This window comes from Bombus pascuorum, chromosome 2, assembly GCF_905332965.1.
Source record: "Bombus pascuorum chromosome 2, iyBomPasc1.1, whole genome shotgun sequence".
In the NCBI taxonomy this organism is placed as follows: Eukaryota; Metazoa; Arthropoda; class Insecta; order Hymenoptera; family Apidae; genus Bombus; species Bombus pascuorum.
The window spans coordinates 2,700,306-2,723,921 of record NC_083489.1 but is presented as its reverse complement, the minus strand read 5'-3'; the positions used below and the strand labels follow the sequence as shown (position 1 = coordinate 2,723,921).

The 23,616-nt window shown below is 35.6% G+C and overlaps 1 protein-coding gene across 1 annotated transcript in view; it reads left to right on the top strand.

Moving 5' to 3' along the window:
- LOC132904734 (titin) overlaps positions 1-23,616 on the top strand; it is a 239,841-nt gene that overhangs the window by 5,627 nt on the left and 210,598 nt on the right. The window contains exons 5-7 of the mRNA XM_060955452.1: positions 286-505; positions 1,109-1,353; positions 6,749-6,946. Of these exons, the coding sequence (XP_060811435.1) occupies positions 286-505; positions 1,109-1,353; positions 6,749-6,946 (663 nt within the window). The remainder of the gene's footprint in view (positions 1-285; positions 506-1,108; positions 1,354-6,748; positions 6,947-23,616) is intronic.

Sequence of the window (23,616 nt, the reverse complement as noted above, 5' to 3'; positions counted from 1 at the left end):
CTTAGTACAAGAGACACTAAAATTAAATTAAATTGTAAATTGTATCTATTGGTAAAGAAAGGCAGAAGCATATTCAAATTGAAAATGTTTATTACTCGAATATTAATTAACTATGAATTTATAGCATGTCCCAAAAATCGACCTGATTCTGATTGATCTTGAGATAGTTTTTGTTGCTTTACTCAAATTATTGAAAAGTACAGCTACCTTCTTATTGGAGCAATCCCTTCAATTTGCATACGTCGGGACTTTTTTAATGCGTTATTTTATCTTGTGTCGATTCAGGAGAAATCCGGCAAGATCGTAAAAGAAGTTACAGAAACAACGACTTTACGTGTGTCTCACGACACTCGTTTAGGTATCGCGTCTTACAAAGTGATATCCAACACCACGCAAGATCATCGAGAAAACGTTGATGTTAAGGAAATCAAGGATCTCGAACGAATCGTGTTTCCGGATGTTCAGACGAATGGATTACACCACGAGACAGGTTCCGGTTGCAAATGTGAGACTTTTCACGTTCAATGGTCTTTAGAAACTTTAGTTGCTCTGGTGTCTATCTTCACTATGGAAAAATTAATTTTTTATAGAAACATCTATTGCATTATCTACACAGATTATTTTTATTTAAATCTAAAGAGTTATTAGAATGATAGTTTCATAGTATAATGTATTGCATGTTTGTTTAAGATGGAGCAGTAATTTTCGTGTTACAACGCATTATAAATTACATTGGAACAGAATAAGAATTTTAATAATTAAAATAATATATAATTAAAATAAGAAATTTAATAATCAGGCCATGAACCTTTATGCATTCATAGGAAGTTGAAAAGTCCAAAAATACACATAGCGTATAAAAATGTAGTAAATATCTAAAATATTGTTATTTATAATATCGAACAAATAATTGTTTAGATCTTATTCCTTTAGTTATATACATAAAGATATCAATTTACATAGATACTCTACTAACAATTGATACAAAGTAATTATATCTGCCACCATCAGAACAAATTGAAAATACAAAATACAATTAAGTCTCTTTACCGCGATAGCCCTACTAAGAATGTTTCAAACGATCATTAAAAATCATATTGTTTCGCAGCGGATTCGTACACTCGTAGAGACGAACTGTCAACGAAAACGGACGACGCCGAACGCGTGATCAAATTCGCAAAGATTTGCGAGATCAATCAAGAATCACGCGTAATCCCTGCGGACACATCGAAGGATATTTCGTTGTCCCTGAAGGAATATACGCGACATCGCGAGGATAGTGGAATTGAGATGTCACCGACGAAGAAGGACGAGAATCTCGAAGGGCAAGATTTCCTCGAAAGAGCGAGGAAGGTGAGTTCGATCGAAAGTTCCTCGATGAATGGCGATCGAAGGAACGGATGTTGCAATTGCAATTGCAGTCACGAAGCTGCATGCTACGATCGTTTTTCCATGCAACAGAATCTGATCGAGCTTAACAGCGTTAATGAGAATCGACGTTGTGTGCCACTGTCTAATGCAAGTTGAATTTTTATGTGATCTGTGTGCTTCTATGTTATATATTAGATTCCTTTTTGTACGTTCAACCCGGTTAAATTAACTATTTTATAAATGTGTACTAGATATAATTGTTTCTGAAGAAATATATTAGTATAGTTGTAGAATTGTAACTGCAATTATTATTATTGTAGTCTGTATAAGTGATAAAAATACGATAAATAAGTATAGTTTATACGTTTAATTTATATTTTGTTTTTTATTAAGTACTCGATGCAACTTATAGGGTGTTGTGATAAATATTATTATATAAGCAATCAAAGACATTTGAAAGTTAAATTTCTTCAATTTTATACAATACAGTATCAGGATTATTTTAGACTCTGAAGTAAAAAATTATCTTCAAATATTTGTATATAAAACACGTTTTATAATTTACCTATATAAAATAACAGAAACACTGGGTTGAACCGATTACGAACGATACAACAATAATTACCCAATGAAAACCTAACTCCTCCACCTTTAACCATTTAAGAAAATCAAAATTAGTGCATAGTTAAAATACGAACAAACATTTTCAGTCTAACGTGTGCGTAACAATTATAACATCCTTACGTTGTGTGCATGGCTCGCGTTTGTAAATAAAGCGTTACTCAACAGTCAGAAAAACTGGATTTTGTACCTTGAATGTAAAGAAAACTCGTCACATTTTCAACGAAAAAAAATTATCGGCAATTAGAACGAGCGATTCCTGTTATCGCGATGACACTCTTTTGAAAGTAGCGGGTCACGAGCTATCGGCACATCTCATCGCGTTTCGCACGCGATCGGTAATATTCGGGCGCGTTCGGACGCACTCGACAACGCGCATGCGCGGCTAAACCACTTCGGCGGCATTCGAAACGGAACGATCGGTCAGTCTTGAGTCGACTGGCTTCTGCGACCGATCGACCGGTGATGTGACACCATTGTGACATGTGTCACGCGAGTGTTGTTGCTGCTGAGGTTTACGTTGTGGCTGTCATTGCTTGAACGTGGGTCGATTTAGGTGATTGCCCGATAATTAATTAGATAACGTAGCATAAGACGATCTTTACGAAACACATTTACAAATTCACTTTCGATCTCTCTAATCGAGAACGTTTCCCAGATTCCATTTTTTTAATAATCAGATGAACTTTTATAGATATCAAATAGAATATCAAATAGAATATCAAATAAAATATGAAATCGATTAATACTATTGCAGTAAAAGATCGATAGTAGTCAAAGAAGTTTTTTGTTGAGGGAATACGTAATTTAATTATCATTCGCTCCACGAATCGTAGTATCAAGTTTCTCCGCAAACAAGTGGCACTCTTTTGAATGGACTCACCGATGCGCGACACGTAATCCCCGATTACACTCGGCCAACTTTGACCAAAAACCCGTCCAATTTGTCACGTTTTTCTCTCGACCCCGATTTCATCTCGTCCTTGGGTATGCTGCTCACGAGCAGCTCTCGTCTCTCTTACCTTGAAAAGTGCCACTGAAATAGTCCGATCGTAATACTATCTTGTTGCGAGTAACAGTTCAAACCAACGGAGTAAGAACCTCTTACAAAATCATTTACATCGCCTCTACCATTTATCGTTATCTCAAGGAAAGCACGAGTATCGTGCTCTCGAAAGCGCCATCATCGAATTATATATACATATATACATATACATAAATGTATATTATATCTCATCCTCCATTTGTTGTCCATTAAATTATATTTAAAAAAGACAAAACGATATCGAAGAAACGATAAACGAAAGTTTTCCCCTTTTCTTGTTAACGTCTGGTTTCCAGTAGCAGCGATCGTCGGCGAACAGATAACGAGTAATTAGCCTGACATAATGCCACCGATAATACCATAATACCGGCGTTCATTGTTTCACGAGGATGGGCGGCGGACAAAGGGAACGCTTCCGGGCCGCGAGATCCGTGAACCGTGGAACACGCCGATTCCAGCGGACTGTACACGCGATCTCGCTTAATTTCTCGTCTCCTCTTTTTCCACGGGATCGTCTCCACGATTCCCGTGGGTCGCGCGGTGTGGCGAACCTCTCGTTCGGAGAACGCCACCAGTCAGTCCGGTTTTATCCTCCCATTCGTTCGTCCGTGTCGGTGACGTCACCTTACAAAGATACCTATAAAGTATAAACACACTGACGTTCGATCGAAAGGTGTATAATAGACACACGCTTTTTAATTCGGATCCGTGCGTTTTAATTATACACCGGCAATTAGAGGCATGGTAAACGGACGCGTTCTCCGGTTGCTAGTTTCCATTACATTTGGTCCTTTTCTTTTTTAAGGCGTTTGTCTGGCCTGCGTAACGATAGCGTTTTTCAGAGGCTGAATTGTTCGATGCGTTCTATCTGTTGGCTATTAGTAATGGATATATTTAAGTATTAGATCAGAATCGAAAGTGGATTGCAGCGGAGTGAATTGTTATCGGAATAGATATCGCGGGTGGCGTCCGGATGCTAATTGTAAGTGTCTGGTGGTTCGTATGTCTCGTTTAAGTCGATTGAGATTCGATGTACATACTTTCTTCGTAGTATAAATTTCAAATATATATGTTTTTTTTATTTCGTTGTTGAACATTTTGGAAGAAATTCGGGGTTCAGTATCTTCAAATAGCTGGTATACTGTATGTCTTGCTTAAGTAGATTCCGGTTAAATATAGATGTTACAGTTTCTTTGTGTATATGGAGTTGATGTGTGCTTTAACGTGGTTGTCGAATATTTGCAGGGAAATTTGAATGGCAATGTTCTTAAGATTTTATCCTTCCATTGTGGAGTTCGAATGATGTCAATTGTAACAACTTGTTGAATAGTATGTTTCTCGAATAGATTAAATTCGGATATACCGTAGATTATTTCTTCCTCATATACCAACTTGACGGCATCTTTTAATTTGGTCATTGGAAATTTTTGAAGGAACAGGATATGGAAATTCTTGAGATTTAATTCCTCCATTGAGAATTTCAAATAAGTGAGAACTCGAAGAAGCTGTTGAATATTATGTATCTTTCAGTTGGAATTTCTGAATCACTGTACGTTGTTTCTTCGTGATACATAGAATTAACATATCTTTTAATTTGCTCAGTGGAAATTTTGGAAGGGATTTGAATACTAAAATTCTTTCATTGAATAGATAACAAAATAAAGTATCTCTGTTCGTGGAATTCTCTGAGCAACATAAGCTTTATTGGACTGGGTTCAACATCTAATGGTTGTACAAACAAAAACGCTACTCCTACAGTTATACAAGAAGGCAAACTGCAGTTATATATACACGAAATTTACAGTAGAGGCATTTACGTAGTTGAAGAACTACAAGCAAAAGCAATGATTTTAAAACGAACTAGATAATCTTCCAATATTCTTAATTTCCAATTTGAAAATTTTCCTTCCATCTTTCGTCTGTAGATATAGTTCAATGAAACTTTTATACCGTAAAATAAAGAATTTTGTAAAATCTGAATTTCCTTCCGAAGCTTTCTTTCGATATTCCATCCGTAAACGGAGCATTCACGATGTTTTGATATAATTAGCTCTCATTCTGAATCATTATCTTTCTTCCGAGCACAAGCAATCGTTTCAAAGCAAAAGAACTGCGAGACGTTTAGTTTCTATTTCAAAACTTCTTTTCTATCCTCCAACCGTAGGTAAAATATTTATAACGTTCCAGTGCAATTACGTCTTTCTATGGACTGCTATTACTTTTCCCAGAAACTAAGCCAGACAAAGCAGATTTGAAAGAACTTGAATCTGAAACAACGTCCACAGAACGATAAAATGGTTTATACGCTTCGAACCTCTTAACTTGCGTTCGAAAATTTCTTTTCCATGTTGCCACAGTGGATGAAAGTTTTGCGTACGTTCCAGTGCAATCACCTCTCCCTGTTGATCGTTATTTCGGTCGCAAACGCAAAGGACCGATCGCTCTGAGAGAATTTTTCTCAGGGAAGGAAGGAATAGAAGTTCTCGAAGCGACGATTCGGCACGCCTTGGTGTCCGTAGAATTCGCGTGTTTGGCGAATCGCCAAAAATAACGTTAATCAGTAGAAACGGCGATGGTAACTGGAGAACGTAACAGACGCGTTGACTTCGTTGCGATCTCGATGGAAGATGGAAGACGAGGAGCGACCGGCATCGAGTTTGACCCGCTCCGAAATATTTCCGCGTCATAATGCCGTTGTCATCTCATAGGAACGCGGAACGTTGATCAACGTCGGGATTAATTCGCCAGTAGATAGACGAGAGCTATTAAAACCTCCGTTTCTTCTCCTGCGTGTCTTAAACGTTGGAAACAGGCCAATCGAATTCCGTATTTTCACTGAAATATAATCATGTTTGAATTCCTGCGTCACGAACTTTGATCTATCTTCCGGTAGAAAGTCGCAACTACGATTCGTGGGTGTAAAATGTTAAACTAGTTTGTGTAATGTAATATGTAGAGAGTACTTTCGTTAAAAACAGAGAAATTGTAATTTTATTTCGTTTTGCTCGAGACGTATTACGTATTAGTTTCGTTCCTTGGCAATTGCTATCCCTGGGCGTGTTATGGCTAATGAAAAGATTCGAGTATAGAGAAAAATAGTATTTAAAGGCTGTTATACTTGATTTATCTGATCTGTGTTAATCGATTTCACGATACAATCTTTGTCCAGATAGTAGAAATCATCACCTAGTGTGGTTGTGACTATAGTGCACAAAATAATTACAGCTGGATTTGATGTAAACTCGGTATATTCAGCTTGATATGTTTCAAATTTCCAAGCTCCCACTCGAAGATTCGAAGGTCTGAAAATCGGAGGATTTCAAATTTGAAGATTTAAAGTTTGGAAATTTAAAGATTTGGAAATTTGAGACTCCGCAAAGTCGGAAAGATATAGAAATGGTCGATTTTAAATATTTTTAATTATTTTAAAAACGTCGAATACTTTCGATCTATTAAACGTCGCTTAACAGTTGTGAACCATCTGTACGTGAAAATTCGAAATACCTGTAAAACGAAACAAGTTGAAACATATCGCGGAGCAATTTTACCATTGCTCCAACGTCGAATCCAGTCTCGAGGTGTTTTTCACGCGTTACCTTACACTTGGTACGATTGAAGTAACGAGTAAAAAAAGAACCACACGAACGATTCGGGACGATCTTTGAATCGATCCACGCCGATAGCTCGAACGATTCTGTTTTGCCGCGAAAGAGAAGAGTTACGAGAATGGTAGACGGACACGACTCGATGGAAACGACGGAGAATAGCGAGGTACCTCGTGAGAAGGAATCACGAACGATGGTGGAGAGCAACGAGGATACACCGCAACAAACCACCAGTCCGACGACCACCATAAGCACCATAGCTGTGCAGAGCGGTGAAACGCGTCTGGTGATCGCTCTACTTCAAGTAAGGGGCATCGTACCTTATCGTAGACGAATAATGTATTAATGTCTCGCCTGTGTAGGCGGTGATCTTTTTTTATGAATCGATTTTCGCATTATGATGGGTTTAAATAGATATTTTTAAATTTAAATAATACGGACGAGTCTTTTTATAAATTTTCTAGATTTTTTTAGATTCTCTAAATATGATTTTGGATATCTTAAGATTTAGATAATATAATGTAAAATCGTCTTTTATTATAAGGGAGTCTTTTTATAAATTTTCTAGATTTTTTTAGATTCTCTAAATATGATTTTGGATATCTTAAGATTTAGATAATATAATGTAAAATCGTCTTTTATTATAAGGGATTAATTTTTATAGAATTTTTTAATCGTTCTCTTAGTAAGATTTTTTATATTTTAGAATTCAGATGGCTAATGTAGTGGGAAAATTTTTTCTTGTTGGTAGATCAATTGTTATTTAAGGAATTTAAGATTTCTTTAAGAATAGAAATAGAAATTTCGATTTATGAAATCGATGAATGGCTGTTGGTCGCTTTTACGTAGATTTATGTAAAACGTTTCATGTGCTTTTTGTTAGATTTGTCTGTATGTAACTTTTTTTTACTGTATTAATTAGTTAAGTGTCTTTTTTTTGACGTTATGGTGTGCAATTATATTTTTTATGAGATTGTGTAACGTTTGGGATTAAACACTTTTTGTTTGAGTTTTTTTCACGAAGAAGTTAGCAATTAACTGTTAATTATATACCCTGTAATATTGGGTTGAAGAAAGTTACTGAAACGTATTCAGAACTTGAGTTATATTTATCATCATTACGTGAGTCATCATCATTATATTCCCTATTATACATTTCTGAAAAATGTACGTAAGAGATCCTATCGTTCCCTTTATCTCAACTCTTAATTTCTTAATTATTAGATTCGTCGAATTCGCGTATAAATTTTAGATCGAGGCAAATTCTGTTTGAAATATAAATAAAATATAACTGCTTGATAATATAATTGAAATATAACTACCATTACCTTTATTTTTAAAATATACATGGAAAGTAATTTTACTTTATGTTAGATCATCCTTTGTTTTAGTCGACGAATATCAAACAATTCACGGTAGATAGTTTTACAATATGATATCGTCTATCTCTAAAATGGTTTCCAATAATCTTTGAATAATAAACGCGCGTGAAGAGACTTGCACATCGAACACATTTGACATAATAAAAAATTATTTGAAAGAATCTAAACGAAAGATATATAAATAAATATAATAATATAATTATTTTATCTCTAGTCAAATAACGAAATATAATTTGAAATTGTTCGAATATGCCAAATATCTACGAATCAAACAAAATAATGCAATATTATTCAAACAAATTATTTTTCAAATATTTTATTCAATTAATGCCCAAAACTTTAGCAATTACATAGTATAATTAGTCTCTGTTTGTGCTTGAATAGATAATTAATCTGAATCTCTGATGAATCAAACATCGTCCTCTAATCTCTTCATCGCTATATCTCTCGTGCAAGCAATTAAACGCACAAAATCTATTTTGATTCTGTACTTAGTTCCGAGATTGTTCCCGTTAAGTGTTCTATTCGAGTGTTCTTCAGATACATCTTATCTCCATCGATGCGTATCGTTCTTCAAGTCACTTCGAATCACTCGAATTGCCACATTACCTACCTCGTTCAATATCAAGTTACAGAAAATCTTGCAGCAATTTCCAGAACCGATATATGTATTAGGTTGTCCGAAAAGTTTCTTCCCTTTCGTAAGCTGATAATAGACGAACAACAATTTCTATTTTATATTATTTTATTGAATTAGGTATGATCCATTTCGTTTTATTTCTATTATTATGTTCGTGCATAATTCAATAAACTAATATAAAACAATTAACATTGTGCGTTTATTATTTCCTTATAAAACGAAAGAAACTTTTCAGACAACCTAATGATAAATATAATCGAGTGCGATAATCACGAAGATGATAAACGACTCTCAACATTAAATCGCTCGTTTCTTGTGCTATCAAACGAACCAAGTAGAAATCAAATCGATCAGTTCCATCGAGTGTGATGAGTCGATTGCTAAAAATATTCCATATAAATATTATCTTAAACACCGATGCTTATCAAACGCTTATTAATACTTATTTGTATAATAATCCTGGCGGTAATCGGGTTATGAAGGCTGTATCACAAAATCGCCAGATTAAGAGCGAATAATTTTAATCCTTTCATAATTAAGCCTAGCAGAGACTGGGAGAAAGCGTCAGATATAATACGATGAAAGTCTTAAAAGTCATCATACACGACGTAATTACCGATATTTATTTTTCACAAAACCTTGGAAGTACATCACACGTATATTTTGCATCTGACACTATACGGATAACAAGAAACGACAAGGCAATGATTACTTTCTACACCGTCCATTCCGAATTTTTCACTATTTTATTTCTAATCAAAGGATCAAGGACACTTCCTTAATTTTACTGCACCCTGAAAATACCAAGTCCACGATAATTATACGAAATGCTAAGTATCAGGTTGTCCGGAAAGTGTCTTTCTTTCGCTAACGTGTTTTTTACAACAATGCACCTTCGTACAAACGTGAAAGTCCGTGAAATGTCGCGATGTTTATCTCAACAGAAGAAAATGGATCGTACGTAATTCGACAAAATAATATAAAACAAAAAGCCTCATAAAATCGTCATAGAAGGAAAGAAACTTTTCGGACAACCTGATACGTTGGCGTAACGCAAGTGCGACCAGAGCCAACAGGAATCATCGAGTTCCATCAGCGACGCGTTCGGACGCCATTTTCACCGTTGATCACGCGAAAGACAGCATATATCAGCGTCATGGCCGACAAAGGAGCATGCAAACGTCTTGATATATGTTTTAGGAAGCGTTCGAAAGCCGGTCGATCGCGTATATTCAGGTAGAAGCTGAGTGGCTGGCCGCGTACCCGGTCACACGCGTCCATAATCTATGGTGTTGGATTATTTCGGGAGTCGCCTCGAGTCCATAGCTATTTCCGAGTCCTCTCGAAACCGTGAGCGTTTTAGGTATCCCATCGAGCAAAACGAGCTCTCGGAAACTCCGCGAAGGATAAATTTAACCGCTACAACGGGTTCCTTCCCTTGGAGAAATCGCGCCGCCATCAACGAGGGCCAAACCGTCTCGTCTTCGTTACGCCACCAAAAATAATTGTACGAGACGTGAAACGATCGTCTACCATGACTATGTACATGGCAGAGACGTAAACGCGAGGTACACGAAAGGATTCGTATGGAGAAAACGCACTTGTTGCACGCGATTATGTAATTCTCTCGGGGGATACGATCTTGTACGGTACTTGTTGCTCGAGATATTTATAGACGCAGGTACTTTTCTAGAGGCGAGTTATCGACGTGTCAGAAATGGATAGCAATTTTTCACTTCGTAGGATTTTATATGGCATTTTATGGATAGTACGAAGAGTCGACGAGGAAATGAAAAGAATCGAGAAAAATGAAATTGTCGCGACTTGAAACATAAACGTATCCTCTCATCGATATACGTAATGTACAGTTATATATTTTCTCTGTCGTATAGTGAATTCCTTAATTTTGTTGAAAACTTTCAACGGTCGTAAATTTTCATTATAGTTCGAACTTTGGTCGCTTCTCTTTGGTTCGAGAAATTCTGTGAATTTGTTTCTGCTGTACATCAGCCAATATTTGATATTCTTCGTAGTGGATTTTTTAATCTTCTCGAGAATTTTAAATATTTGTCATTTTACAATGATCATTTCTTCGTTAAGGAAATACGACACGTATCGTTGTCTCCAAATTCAGAATTTTCTATTGAATTTTTCTTGATTGTAGTCTACAGTTTGATATAGTCTGTCTTAAACTTTAATACACACACAATGTTGAAATCTCGATTTCGATTATTTATATGCGTTGATAAGGCTTGAAAAAATATGGTTGGATTTAGTGACTCGAGGAAAGCGAGGTTTATCTCTGCGTGACCTATAACTGGAACCGGTCCAACATATTTTTTTCGTGGATTCGTTGAATAAGGTCATCGTAGATTTTCATTTGGTTTCTTCCATGTTATCCTTAAGAGGCAATTGCAATCGCTAGACCCTATTCGAGAAAAATCTGCCTCATTATTTCAGTATAGTAAATTATTGTAAATATCGTAATCCGAAGCGTTCGTCTTAACCTTTTATTTTCAACATTTTTCTTTTTTTTTTTTTAATTTCCGAATTATATATTTGGAGTGAAACATATCCTATATCGAAACCACGTATATATTTTTACCTTTTAATATGAATTTCTCTCGACATTAATTCGTTAATTTATGGTAAAAATTCCGTTTTGTCAAGATCCGCTGAATACTCGTCAGCAGTTTGCTTAAATTTGTCGTTTAATAAAAATTTCTTTACGGTAAAGAAATTTTCTAAATCGTAGGAATAAATAGAAATGAGAAACGGAGAAATTCGATAAGTGTAATAGACGAGACGATTAATTGTACATATTTTAACTTGTCAGGTTTTTATCTTCACTGGAGAATAACTTTCTCTTTATCAACCTCTCTATCTTCTCTTATTTTTCTTCACGATAGAACGATTCGTTATTAATTACATTTATCCGCGTGATAAATGAACCCCGCATACGTCAAATCGATCAACTGCACTGCAGATAATTATTTGATTACTGAAAATTTAAACGTTAATCATACTCTTCAGTATCAATATCAAGAATTTTTCAAAAAGTGTCTCCTTCGTTGTCGTTTACGTTAAATTTTTGACTCGTCCATGAACGTCTAGTAAATATTTAACGTAATGCAAATACTCGCAAATACTTATTTTTCCTTACTTTCCAATGGCTGTCTAAGACACGTGCAATTAACGTCAAACAATTTAGCAATTTGTTTAGTGGCGATGATTCGTAGCCTCGCGGCTCACGAAGATATTATCTCACGACGCAAGAATAAAGGTTCGCATTATCTAACAAACGCACCTTGTAATAGACGACAGACTTTCCTCCTCTTTTCTTCTTTTCGTTTTTTTTTCCTTTTTATTTCTTTTTCTCCGCCCTTTCTCCGCCTCCATGTTTTATACACGTCACACGATCTTATCACGAAAACACACGATAACACCTATACAACTGGTTCGTTCCATTACATCACGGTATTACCGGTTACAGTTACATCACGGCGTTATCGATTACACGCCTCTCGGGATATACATTTGCATTTCGAGGCAGAATCGTTACCCTCGCGTTGAAATAATGACTCATTGTTTCAACGACGATCGCTAATGCAGACGTGGTTTCTGCTGTACGTCAAGAGGAAGTTAATTAACGCGCTAGGTAATTTACAAATTACCAGATAATTTTAGAGAGCAATTAGCTGGTCGCAGTTTAACCCTTGTCTGTTTCTTGTGTCAATTTCACGCGTCGAGATAAATGTGTTTACAAAGCTGTACGTGTACGGTACATCGTTCCTTTTTTTGTGAATATTTATACCTTTTATACGTTTATTTATATGTATTATAATTACACATAATTAATATATTTGTAATTTATGTGTGTTGTAATTACACAGCAATTAGGTATCTATCATGTGATAAAAGGGTAGAAATATTATAGAACCTGTAGTGTCGAGTCTGAACAATGCGAATGTATCAGACAATTTTTCATATCCACGTGGGATGATCTAAATGTTAATACAATTTAATCTATCTTTTTGTTTATGCATACAAAGTTATGTGTGCGTACATATATATCTCAAATAAAATATGAAACAATTTTTAAGGAACGAATTTACAAATTCAATTATTTATTTTTCCAATGTAATCACTTTTTGCATCCGTGTCAATTTTACATTATTTGCCAGTTATTTGACTACTATTTATTTAACATGATTTAACGTTATGTATGCGTACATATATATCTCAAATAAAATATGAAACAATTTTCAATGGACGAATTTACAAATTCAATTATTTATTTTTCCACTGTACTCACTTTTTTCATCCGTGTCAATTTGACATTATTTACCATTTATTTGACTAGTATCTATTTAACATGATTTAACGTTATGTATGCGTACATATATATCTCAAATAAAATATGAAACAATTTTCAATGGACGAATTTACAAATTCAATTATTTATTTTTCCAAAGTTCTCACTTTTTGCATGCGTATCAATGTGACAGTAAGAACGAAACTAAATTGAAGAAACGACATGTTGATGAAGTTTAAGTAGGTATACGCTTATTGTAATTTTGAAGAGGCAACAAGTGGGATCGTACGTATCTATTAATAACACGATAACATAACAATGACTTACAAAGCGTCATAAAATCAGTCTGGTAATTATAGTTACTTCATTTATCAACTGATATCTGTTTCGACGCAAATCAGCGTTAATTTACAACTTCCTTCCGACAAATACATTAATCTAAAACAATGTCGAAACGCAAACACTTATGGGATAACAGTAGATAAACATCTCCAACTTGCTTCTCAAAGACACGATTTTTATAGCTAGCTAATTTTAATAAACTTCTATCAGGTCACATTTTGTTATTTAACACAATTTGTCCCATATGAAAAGATTAAAAATTTGATGTGAAAACAAACTTTCTACTTAGAATTGACAAACTTTCGCTTGTCTTTGAAAGGTAAATTGAAAATATTCGTTGCTATGCTCGTGATATTTTTTGGCAACAAGATAACTTTTGGTTGTAATGAAAAGTCGTCGAACATAGATCTTATAAGAATAATAAAATTACTTATCCAGTGAAAACTATTCAGAATTACTCGTATTCTTCGGTTATCTCGTCCAAAAACTTTAATTTCTTTTTTTGTTCAGTCATCTTATAGTCGTACGATCAGATCTTTTAAAGATTTATTTAGAACCATAGAAGTTTCACGATAAAAGCTTTGCGAAAGAAAAATGAAGAACTTCATACCAGACAGTACAAACATTGTTCGATGTTCATCTAACGCAAACGTTCCACGTAAATTTGTTTTCTCGAATAAATTTATTATTTCCATAAAACCTGGTGTCCAATGAATTTCCACGAAGCTTCGTTTTATCGCATCGTTAATTCCGTCGATGCACGTTGTCGCATTCATCGGACGAAAAGGACGCACAGACAGGTAGGCAGACGCACAAAGGTTAGTGCGCGCGTTGGTCGATCCAAGAGGATCTACCGTGGCATGGATCTGCTGTACGTTCTCGTGTAATCTAACAAACCGGTATTATAGGAGACGGCGGGCGTGATCCTTCCTCCGCGCCTCTGCCTATATCGTACCTACGACCTTACGACACTGACTCCTGCCTCCGAAGGGACCGAAGAAAAAAAGAAAAAGGGAAATAAGGTGGACGGCCCAAAGACGGGACCCCATGGTGGCGGTACAGTCATCTTCAAGTACCGCCTTCGATCCGGGTCTCAGATAGAACGCGGGTTTTCAAGCTCGTGCTGCTCAGAGAACGTTGCTCCTTTGCCTCTTTTCCATGTTAATTCGTCCCTTCTAACCTGATCGTCGACGTTCAATTTATTTCACTGTAGATCTCCTTCCCTTCGATGGAAATTTTCAGGCTTTTTGAACATTTGCGAATGAAAATTTCCTTTGTTGCGAGTTGTTCGAGTTTTAGATTTGTTTCGTGTTGGCAAGATGTATAAAATCGATGTTCGATGTATTGCATTAGCTTGTTCCAAAAGTGTCTCTCCTTTTATAAGCAAATAACAGACGCACGATATTTTTCGTTTTATGTTATTTTATCGAATTATGTACGATTCATTTTATAGTAATGGAACGAAATAGACGGCAAGATCGTATGTGCAGTGGTTGAAGATTATTTTCATCTTTTCATGGTTACTGTTTATTGACGAGTTTTAAAGTTTTGTCTATTGCTTTCATCTTTAACATCTGTAATGCTGTTTCTTTGTTTCAAGATTGTATTCGCGAATTGTGCTTTATGGTCGTACGATTTCAAGTTGGGAGATACTTCAAGTAGTGGTTTCTTGTTTCAAGGTTCGTTTATCCTTGAGTGTGTTTGATTTAGATTAATGGGTGGATCCTTAGCGACGAGGAAACGTCGTTTCGATCACTTGGTTCGAAAAATGGATAGCCGGGGCTATCACATTCTTCTCGAAAAATAGTTACCGTTATATGTTAATAGTTACTGATCTTTCATAACTTATTCGTTCCTTGGGAACGCATTAAAATCATCTCATACTGAAGCAATATCTCTTATCGAACAATCGTTTATTTCAATTTATGCAAATACCTTTGCAATTTCAATTTACAAATTCAATAACTCGAAATTTTAAAATTCACACGCTGTAAATTCACATACAAAAATCTTGAAAAATCTACAGATTGCTATACATGTGTTGTTAATATAAAGAATTTGTTTCACAACTTTCCTATTCTTCGACGATGTTAAGACGGTTTATCAGCATCTTAACCTCGATTGCCCCTTCAAAAAATTGCTTCGAGATTAACCCAACCCAAATAACCCAAAGAAAAATCTTTTCAGCTGCTCCGGTCGATTCAACGAATAAAATTCAATCAAGGACAAACCAATTCAAGAAGACAATTAAAGAATCCTACGTTCAAAATCATTCTCCGTTCACCTTAGGAGAGTCGAGGAATTCGATTTATCTGTGTCAGAAATCCTCGAACAGACTCGTTCGGTTTCCGGGTCGCTTTTTATTCCGAGGATTCTTGCGCTAGAATCACGTGCACGTCGATGATCAGTCGTTTGCAAAATAAACACATTGGCACATATTCTGACGTTATTTCAGAGCAATACGTATTGTTTGGGAACAGTGCGTCATGTGATAAACGAACGATGCACAGCACCGCGTAGAAATAAACGTATTTATCGGAAAATTTTCTCACTTCTGGATAAAATGATTAATGAACACTATCATCGCGCATATCTGTGTAAAACAGTGATTTTCAACCGAGTGTACCGCGAAAATTTTTAAAAGAGGCAATAATTCGCTATAAAGCGAGTATTTGCATTTTTGTGTCATCTATTAACAGTAGAACTACCACACTAGTGAAATTAACTGGTTTTACAATTTTATTGTAAAATTCCTACTTCATCTTATATTTTTCCCGCAATGACTAGAATAATGTAACGAATTTTATTTTGTTTTTTATGTATTCAAACTCAAACTAATTTTGTATCAAAGCTACTTATATCAATGCCAGTCAAAATGAATGGTATTTGTCAAAGTGTAAAAGATGCTGCAATTTGTTTATCGGACCCCAATTAACCAGTTTCCTCGTTTTCTACAACTTCCCACACGTTTTTACAATTTTTACCGCGCAGCATTCGATATGATGATATCAGCTGTCAGGAAAATTTCAGATCGATCGCTAGATCGCTAGATGCTGACACTAGCAATACCACATGACTGGTTCTACAATTTTATAAATGTGTCAACCCCGTTTAGGGATCCCAGATGGATTAATAATACCAAAAATCTAAATAACGTGGAATTGCTTCTGTGAGAAAGTAATAAACCAATAAATATACAAATATTCTATTATTACGTATATTTTAAAGACCAATCATTTTGGCTGGTTTTGGTAGAAATAGCTTCGTGTTAACTATCTAGTGGTAGTTCTACTGTTAAGTCTTCCATTGTATCTTCTATCAAATGTTTCCAGTGTGTCGCAGAATTTCAGCAATTAATATATCACAAGATATTGCGCCATGAAAAAAAAAAAAAAAAAAAGAAAAACGTTGAAAGTGTCTGGTGTAAAATACATATAGAAAGAAGAAATCTCGTTGTGAGATTGATTCCAATTTACGCTTCGTTTCGAATTAGCGTGAGCAATTTGGTCACGCGCAACGGTGAATCGAATGCCAGCGCAAGCGATTACGGAAGAGTCGCATGGATAAAAAGAGCGCGAACGTGAATCGAAATTACGCAGGCTCGCGCTCAGAAACAGGCTCGTCCTAATTTTTGACCGCCGAATATGGCTGCGCTCCAGCCTAACTGGTTACTGTCCCATCCATCGTTCTTCTCGAGGGACACGCGCGCGATATACGCGGCCTGCACGCGTGACTTTGCGAGACCGCGTGCAATCAGACTCGCTGTGGGCCTCACTTTCACTCTACTCGCCGTGGAATTCGTTTTCATTGTCATCAGCGTCACCGTCGCGAACGTATGCACAGTTTCGACGCGCCCGATCGCACCGCGAAATTCGCGGGTTCAAGGTTGAATGGGTCACGCAGGTGTTCGCCTGCCGATCTCTTTCTTGTGGAAAGTTTCGAAAATTACAGCAGCAACGGGAATTTTGTTAATTTTAATTGGACGGCGGATTTGCGAAACTTCTTGCTATGTGTCGATGTTAATAAGCCAAGGTTTGGAGAATTCGTATTCGATCAAATACCTCAACATTTCGAAGTATCATCCTTTTAGTCCCACGATCGAGGTGCTCGGTAGCAGCCGCGTTGATCAACTTAGTTTCGACTGTATCGGAATGCAGAGAAAAATGATGGGATATTTTAAATTTGCCTTGGGATATACGATATGTACAGTAAATGAACTCTGTGGAAGTGAGTTATTTGTTTCTTGAGAATGGAACATTAATCGTGTACTTACGTAATGGAATTAAGAAATTGTCCAGAATTGCAGTTAACCGCTTTAGATCCTCAGTGAGAGCCAATTAATCAACTTGTAACTTTATTCTGTGCAGCGATACATTTCATGACTCGAGGAAATGTAATGAATATTTTATAACACTAAACATAGAACAGCGTGTTGCGAGAAATAGCAACGGACCGTCTTTGATAAACTTGAAATAAAACGTTTCCATAGGCTGAACAATTTCCTTGGAAAAGCTGTGTCGTTAATGTGAAATTAATATAAAATTGAATAATTTAATTTAATTGATTTTAAAAAGCAATTGGGATTGGACAAAGATCATATATCGGGTGTATAATTATTGTACTAACAGTAAGATAAAGGCACTTTGATTTTTATCTTTGAATTAAAATTTTATCTCGTTTCGTGTGTCATCTTAATTTAGTTGTACCGGTTGGAGATAAATATCTTCGTATCTTTTAATTTGGTATTTAATACATCCTGCTAACGAGTAACTTGATAACGCTATTACTAGTTTCACGATTGATTTACGAAGTATAAATTCAGGTAACGTAATCTTACGAGCTATTCCAAGTATAAATTACATTTACTTGTTTTTCACTCAAGATAAATTAAAGGCAAGATGGATCAGGAGACATGATTGCAACATTAACTCTTATGGAATAACCTTGGCCTGTGTCTACGATTAATCTTTGAATCATGCAAGTTATAAAAACTTTCACGTGTCTATAAACGACAAAACATAATATCATAAACAACGTCGAAGAAAAGAAGAGAAAGAAAATTTTCTTATACCTGTCCGAAGATCACAAACCATAATTTTCTTCTTCTGTTTGAATTACGACACGAGAAAAAGAACACGAGCTATGCTCCTTTGTACGGTCTGCTAATCCTCATAATTATTTTACTATGGAAAATTTTCTTGTTTCGCCACAAAATTTGCGTTTTCTTTTTATTTCGATAAAAAGAAGATAAAATGAAGACTTCGAATAAGACACATTTTCGTCAAAATCGAACAAAGTATGGTTCTACAGCTCTTGTCGATCGTTTCGATATAAATCGCAGATATTTTATAAGAAGGCTATGTAATGTCGAACGCAAGAATTAAGTTAGGCGTTCAAAACTTATGGAACAGTGTAAATTAAAATCCGCTTTTCTCCAAAGTACGCTGGATGTGCTTTAGATCCTCGTTCGAGGTTTCCATTTAATTACAAAAGTATGTTAATTTCGTTGCTAATCACCTAACGTTACGTACCACGTAAAGTCCGTATCTGATAGAGACGAAAGGAAAAAAGAACGAAAACGCAACATGACACGAAACAAAGTTAGTGGACACTTCACGGCGTTAAGTGGCTCCCAGCGGGTTTGCCGCGGAATTCTTTTCGTTAGGTTCTTCGCACGATTCGAATGCACCGATATTAAAACTCGTTTCGCGATAGTATCTTTGCAGGATATCTCGATCGGGCGGCTCGTCGTGTCCGCTGCCATGCCAACGCCTTTAAGAGAAATTGCGCTGGTTTGTCGAAGAGTTGGTCCGCGCTAGGAGTCTGTCGAGGACTGCCTCCTCTCCTTGCGTTTCTCTCTTCAGATCTCTCTCCTATACAGGGTGTGCCAGCATATTCGTTTTTTTTTTTATTTTATTTTGGTTTTTACAATTTGTCCTGAAGGACATTTGGTAAAGTGTTATATCTCATTGGTAAATAAAAAAATAAAATAAAATAAATATAGCATATGGGTGGCTACCCCTAGCGGGGCCAGCATATTCGTTTTTTTTTTTTATTTTATTTTGGTGTTTACAATTTGTCCTGAAGGACATTTGGTAAAGTGTTATATCTCATTGGTAAATAAAAAAATAAAATAAAATAAATATAGCATATGGGTGGCTACCCCTAGCGGGGCCAGCATATTTGTTTTTTTTTTTTTTTATTTTATTTTGGTTTTTACAATTTGTCCTGAAGGACATTTGGTAAAGTGTTATATCTCATTGGTAAATAAAAAAATAAAATAAAATAAATATAGCATATGGGTGGCTACCCCCAGCGGGGTGCCAGCTTCGTGTTTTCTAAATTATATCTTTTATGTCAGCATATTCGTGTCCATACAATTAGCACTAAGGAGATTCTATGGGCAAAAACACATGGAAAATGTAGAATACCATTTTTTCGTACCACGCTCCGTTTTCCAGAAAATCGAGTTCGAAAAGCGTAAACTTGAACTTGGCTAATTTCCCACGAGACACAAGTAAATCATCGAGCCGAGGCTATTCTACACGTGACAGTAAGTCGAAAATGTGGAATGAAATTTGTACATAGGACGCTTTGTTCTTTTCTCTAACCGAGGAAAATAAATGTGAAAATTTATCATACACGTGCACGAGATTCTTGAACACGTTTGGACTTTATTTTCTTGAAAACGACACCTTAGATCGACAAATTTTATTCCACATTTTTGATTCATTTTCGCATTTAGAATAACCAGCTATCGATCGTTTAGTCGTATTCAATCGGTAGTTGGCCAAGTTTAAATATGCTTGACAAACGCGAAACTCGATTTTCTCGAAAAAAAGCGCCACACGATCTGTGCTATACTTTTGACTTTTTTTTCACGTGAGTGAAATCGCCTCCTTGCTGATTTCAGCATGATCGCTGGGACACACTGTATATTTACGTATTTCGCTCGAACATCGCAGTCCATGTCGCGTATGCGACGAAATTCGACAAAGATGAAAAAAGTGTAGATTTTCTACGATTTTCGCTTCGTTTCACGGATTGTCGGGGGTTTCGTTGCGGAAAAATCGACTCGCGAGACATCGCTTTCGAAAGATCGTTCGATGCTTCGAGAATCACTCTTCTGTTCTGAGAAAACGTCGTCGCGGTGATGGATTAGGATCGTTTGAGTGGCCGATAAGGATACCTCGGATTATTCCTCGAGACTCCAGTAATTTGTTTCGTGTTGTTTCTTGCGTTAAGAGAATCGTTCTTCCGTGATGGATGTTATACCAGGGGGATGCGTCTATGGTTGGCGTTATTGAGCAATCGGGAATTATGGGCTTTTAGCGGGTTCAATCGATTAACCGATAGTGCGCGAGTTCGTTGACAGAGACGAACATCGTTTGGTCGTCAATTATTCTTACGTTACGTTCGTTAACATTAGGTTTACTTAGTACCTATCTCTACAAGCACCCGTTAAATTGACGGGTAAACGAAAATATGCATTTTCTTTAAACAATCGATTATTCAAGTTAAGTCTAAATTGAACGATATTAGGCTTCTCGTTTAAATGAATTATTAATAAATAAAAAGTCTTTTCTTTTTTAATTATCGAGCAAATGATAACAATAATATTAACACTAGAACTACCGATAGTTAACACGAAGTTATTTCTACCAAAATCCAGCCAAAATGATTTGTCTTTAAAAAATACGTAACAATAGAATATTTGTATATTTATTGACTTATTACTTTCTTACAGAAGCAATTCCATGTTATGTAGTAGATTTTTGGTATTATTAATCCATCTGGGATACCTAAAGGAGGATTGACGCATTTATAAAATTGAAGAACCAGTCATGTGGTATTGCTAGTGTCAGCATCTAGCGATCTAGCGATCGATCCGGAATTTTCTTGATAACCGATATCATCGTATCGAACGATGCGCGGTAAAAATTGTAAAAACGTGTGGGAAGTTGTAGAAAATGAGAAAACTGGTTAATTGGGGTTCGATAAACAGATTACACTTTTACACTGTAACAAATACCATTCATTTTGACTGATATTGGTATAAGTAGCCTCGATACAAAATTATTTTCGGTTCGAATACATGAAAAATAAAATAAAATTCATTATATTATTCTTTTAGTTATCGTTACAAAACTCGTTACATCGTTGCAGGAAAACATATAACACGAAGTAGGAATTTGAAAATAAAATTGTAAAACCAATCAATTCGACTGGTGTGGTAGTTCTAGTGTTAACGGTATAGGGTAATCATATTGATTGAGCACATAAAAAGATACTATGACCAAATTCAATTACCCTATTGTAAATAATTACAAAAGGGGAGATTGTCTACAGTAATTAAAACTTTTACGAACAAAGCAAACATATAAGCATCGTTTATAAAATTAGCTAGCCCGTCAATTTGACGGATTCTGTAAAGATAGGTATACTACATACAAATTTCAAAAATTAGAAGCTTAGGAAAAAATAATTGTGTGTATAAATTCTTTGGATGAAATGATTAATTTACGATGCAGAATGGTTAAAATTAATGCTATGGTTTTTGGGCTATTTCATTTCGAAGTTCGAAAACCGTCAAATTGACGGGTCTCGTAAACCTAGTGTTAATAGAGTTTTACCTGGAGGTTGTATGGTATTTGAACTTTTTACCGTTTAGGAGAATACTTTGGAAATAAAAGATGGCCATTCTTCGTTATCTTCGGAATATCTCGTCTGTCGTTAATAATAAATAAATTTTATTTATTGTCCTTTATGTATAAGGATAAATTTATTGTCCTTCTTGTGTGTAAAAGGCGCAAAATTATTTATATTTTTATGCGTAATAAATTGTAATAAATATTTTAGTTTATATGAATGCAAACATCGCAATCTTTAATTTAAGAAAAATTTGCACGATGAAATTTGAATCTTCATAGAGAAATTTTTATGGATTCAAACGTGAAATAGTATTATGTACTGTTTTCTTCTATTTAACTCATTTTTAGGGAAAATTGACCATTGAATTTGTACTTATTTTAGTTTCCTTCGCGTATCTTATTTTACTTTATTCGATATATTCTTTCGAATTTTTCATTTTTGAATTCTTCACAAGTCATTTCGTTATCCGTGTTACATTGAATATAACATACACAGATATAGTATTAGGTTGTCCGAAATGTTTCTTTCGTTTTATAAAGAAATATTTACGGAATTATTCACGAACATAATAATAGAAATAGAACGAAATGGAGCACACCTAATTCAATGAAAAAATATAAAACAGAAATTGTTGTTCATCTATTATCACCTTATGAAACGAAAGAAACTTTTGGACAACCTAATATCATTGAATTATATATAATTTTCCTATATGATTTTAATAGTCTTTTTATCCTAATCTATTTCTTTTCGACTTATAAAAATCTTCAACTATCTCAGATCCTTTTATTACCATCGGTATATTCATATAATATTGTATACAATATTATGTTAAAATATAATCTTCTATTAGTACGATCCGATTAAAAGTACCAAATAGATAATATGATTTCACCTTTTAATTTTATACCACTTTATCCGTGTGCAATACCTAAAAATACAAAACAGATAATGCGATTTTATCTTGTGAATTTCTGTAACAAAATTAACTTTGACACCCTCGGTTCGAAACGCTCTAGTTCCCTTTAATTATTCGTTGTTTGTGTATACCTTACGAATTCGTCGCAGAGACGAGATAAAGAAAAGAAGGTTAAAAAAAGAAAGGAAATAAGAAAAATGAGCGGAAGAAATATCGTCGTTGACGGATGGCGGTATAGTAAGAGACGAGATCGGCCCAGACGAAACTTTGGCAGGTTGCCAAAGATGAAAATGGAAGCATATCTCGTCTTTCTGTGGCCGAACTGCCGGGTCGACGAACCCAGCCACCGATCTCTCTAGTTTCTACGCCACCTTTCTCTCTCTCTTTCTCCATTTTCACAAGGGGTTAAGCCCTCTATCCTCTCTCCCTTTCTCTCTCTCTCTCTCTCTTCTCGATTTTGCCCGCGAGCTCGCATTTAGATTTAGAAGCATCCCCGGCCGCTCCGGAAATCCGTCGTCGCTTTCATTCCGACTGCTTCTTCACAAATGCCGCTTCAATGATTTATTCACGCCGCCAATGATCCATCTTGTCGACGAACGAAATTGTTCGAACAATACGACAAGTGTGAGGCTGTATTTTGACAGCTCAAATTTTGGTTATTAGCAGCGGCTGAAAGTTTGGGATCACTTTCCAGCTGTATCTATATTGAATCACCTGTTTATCG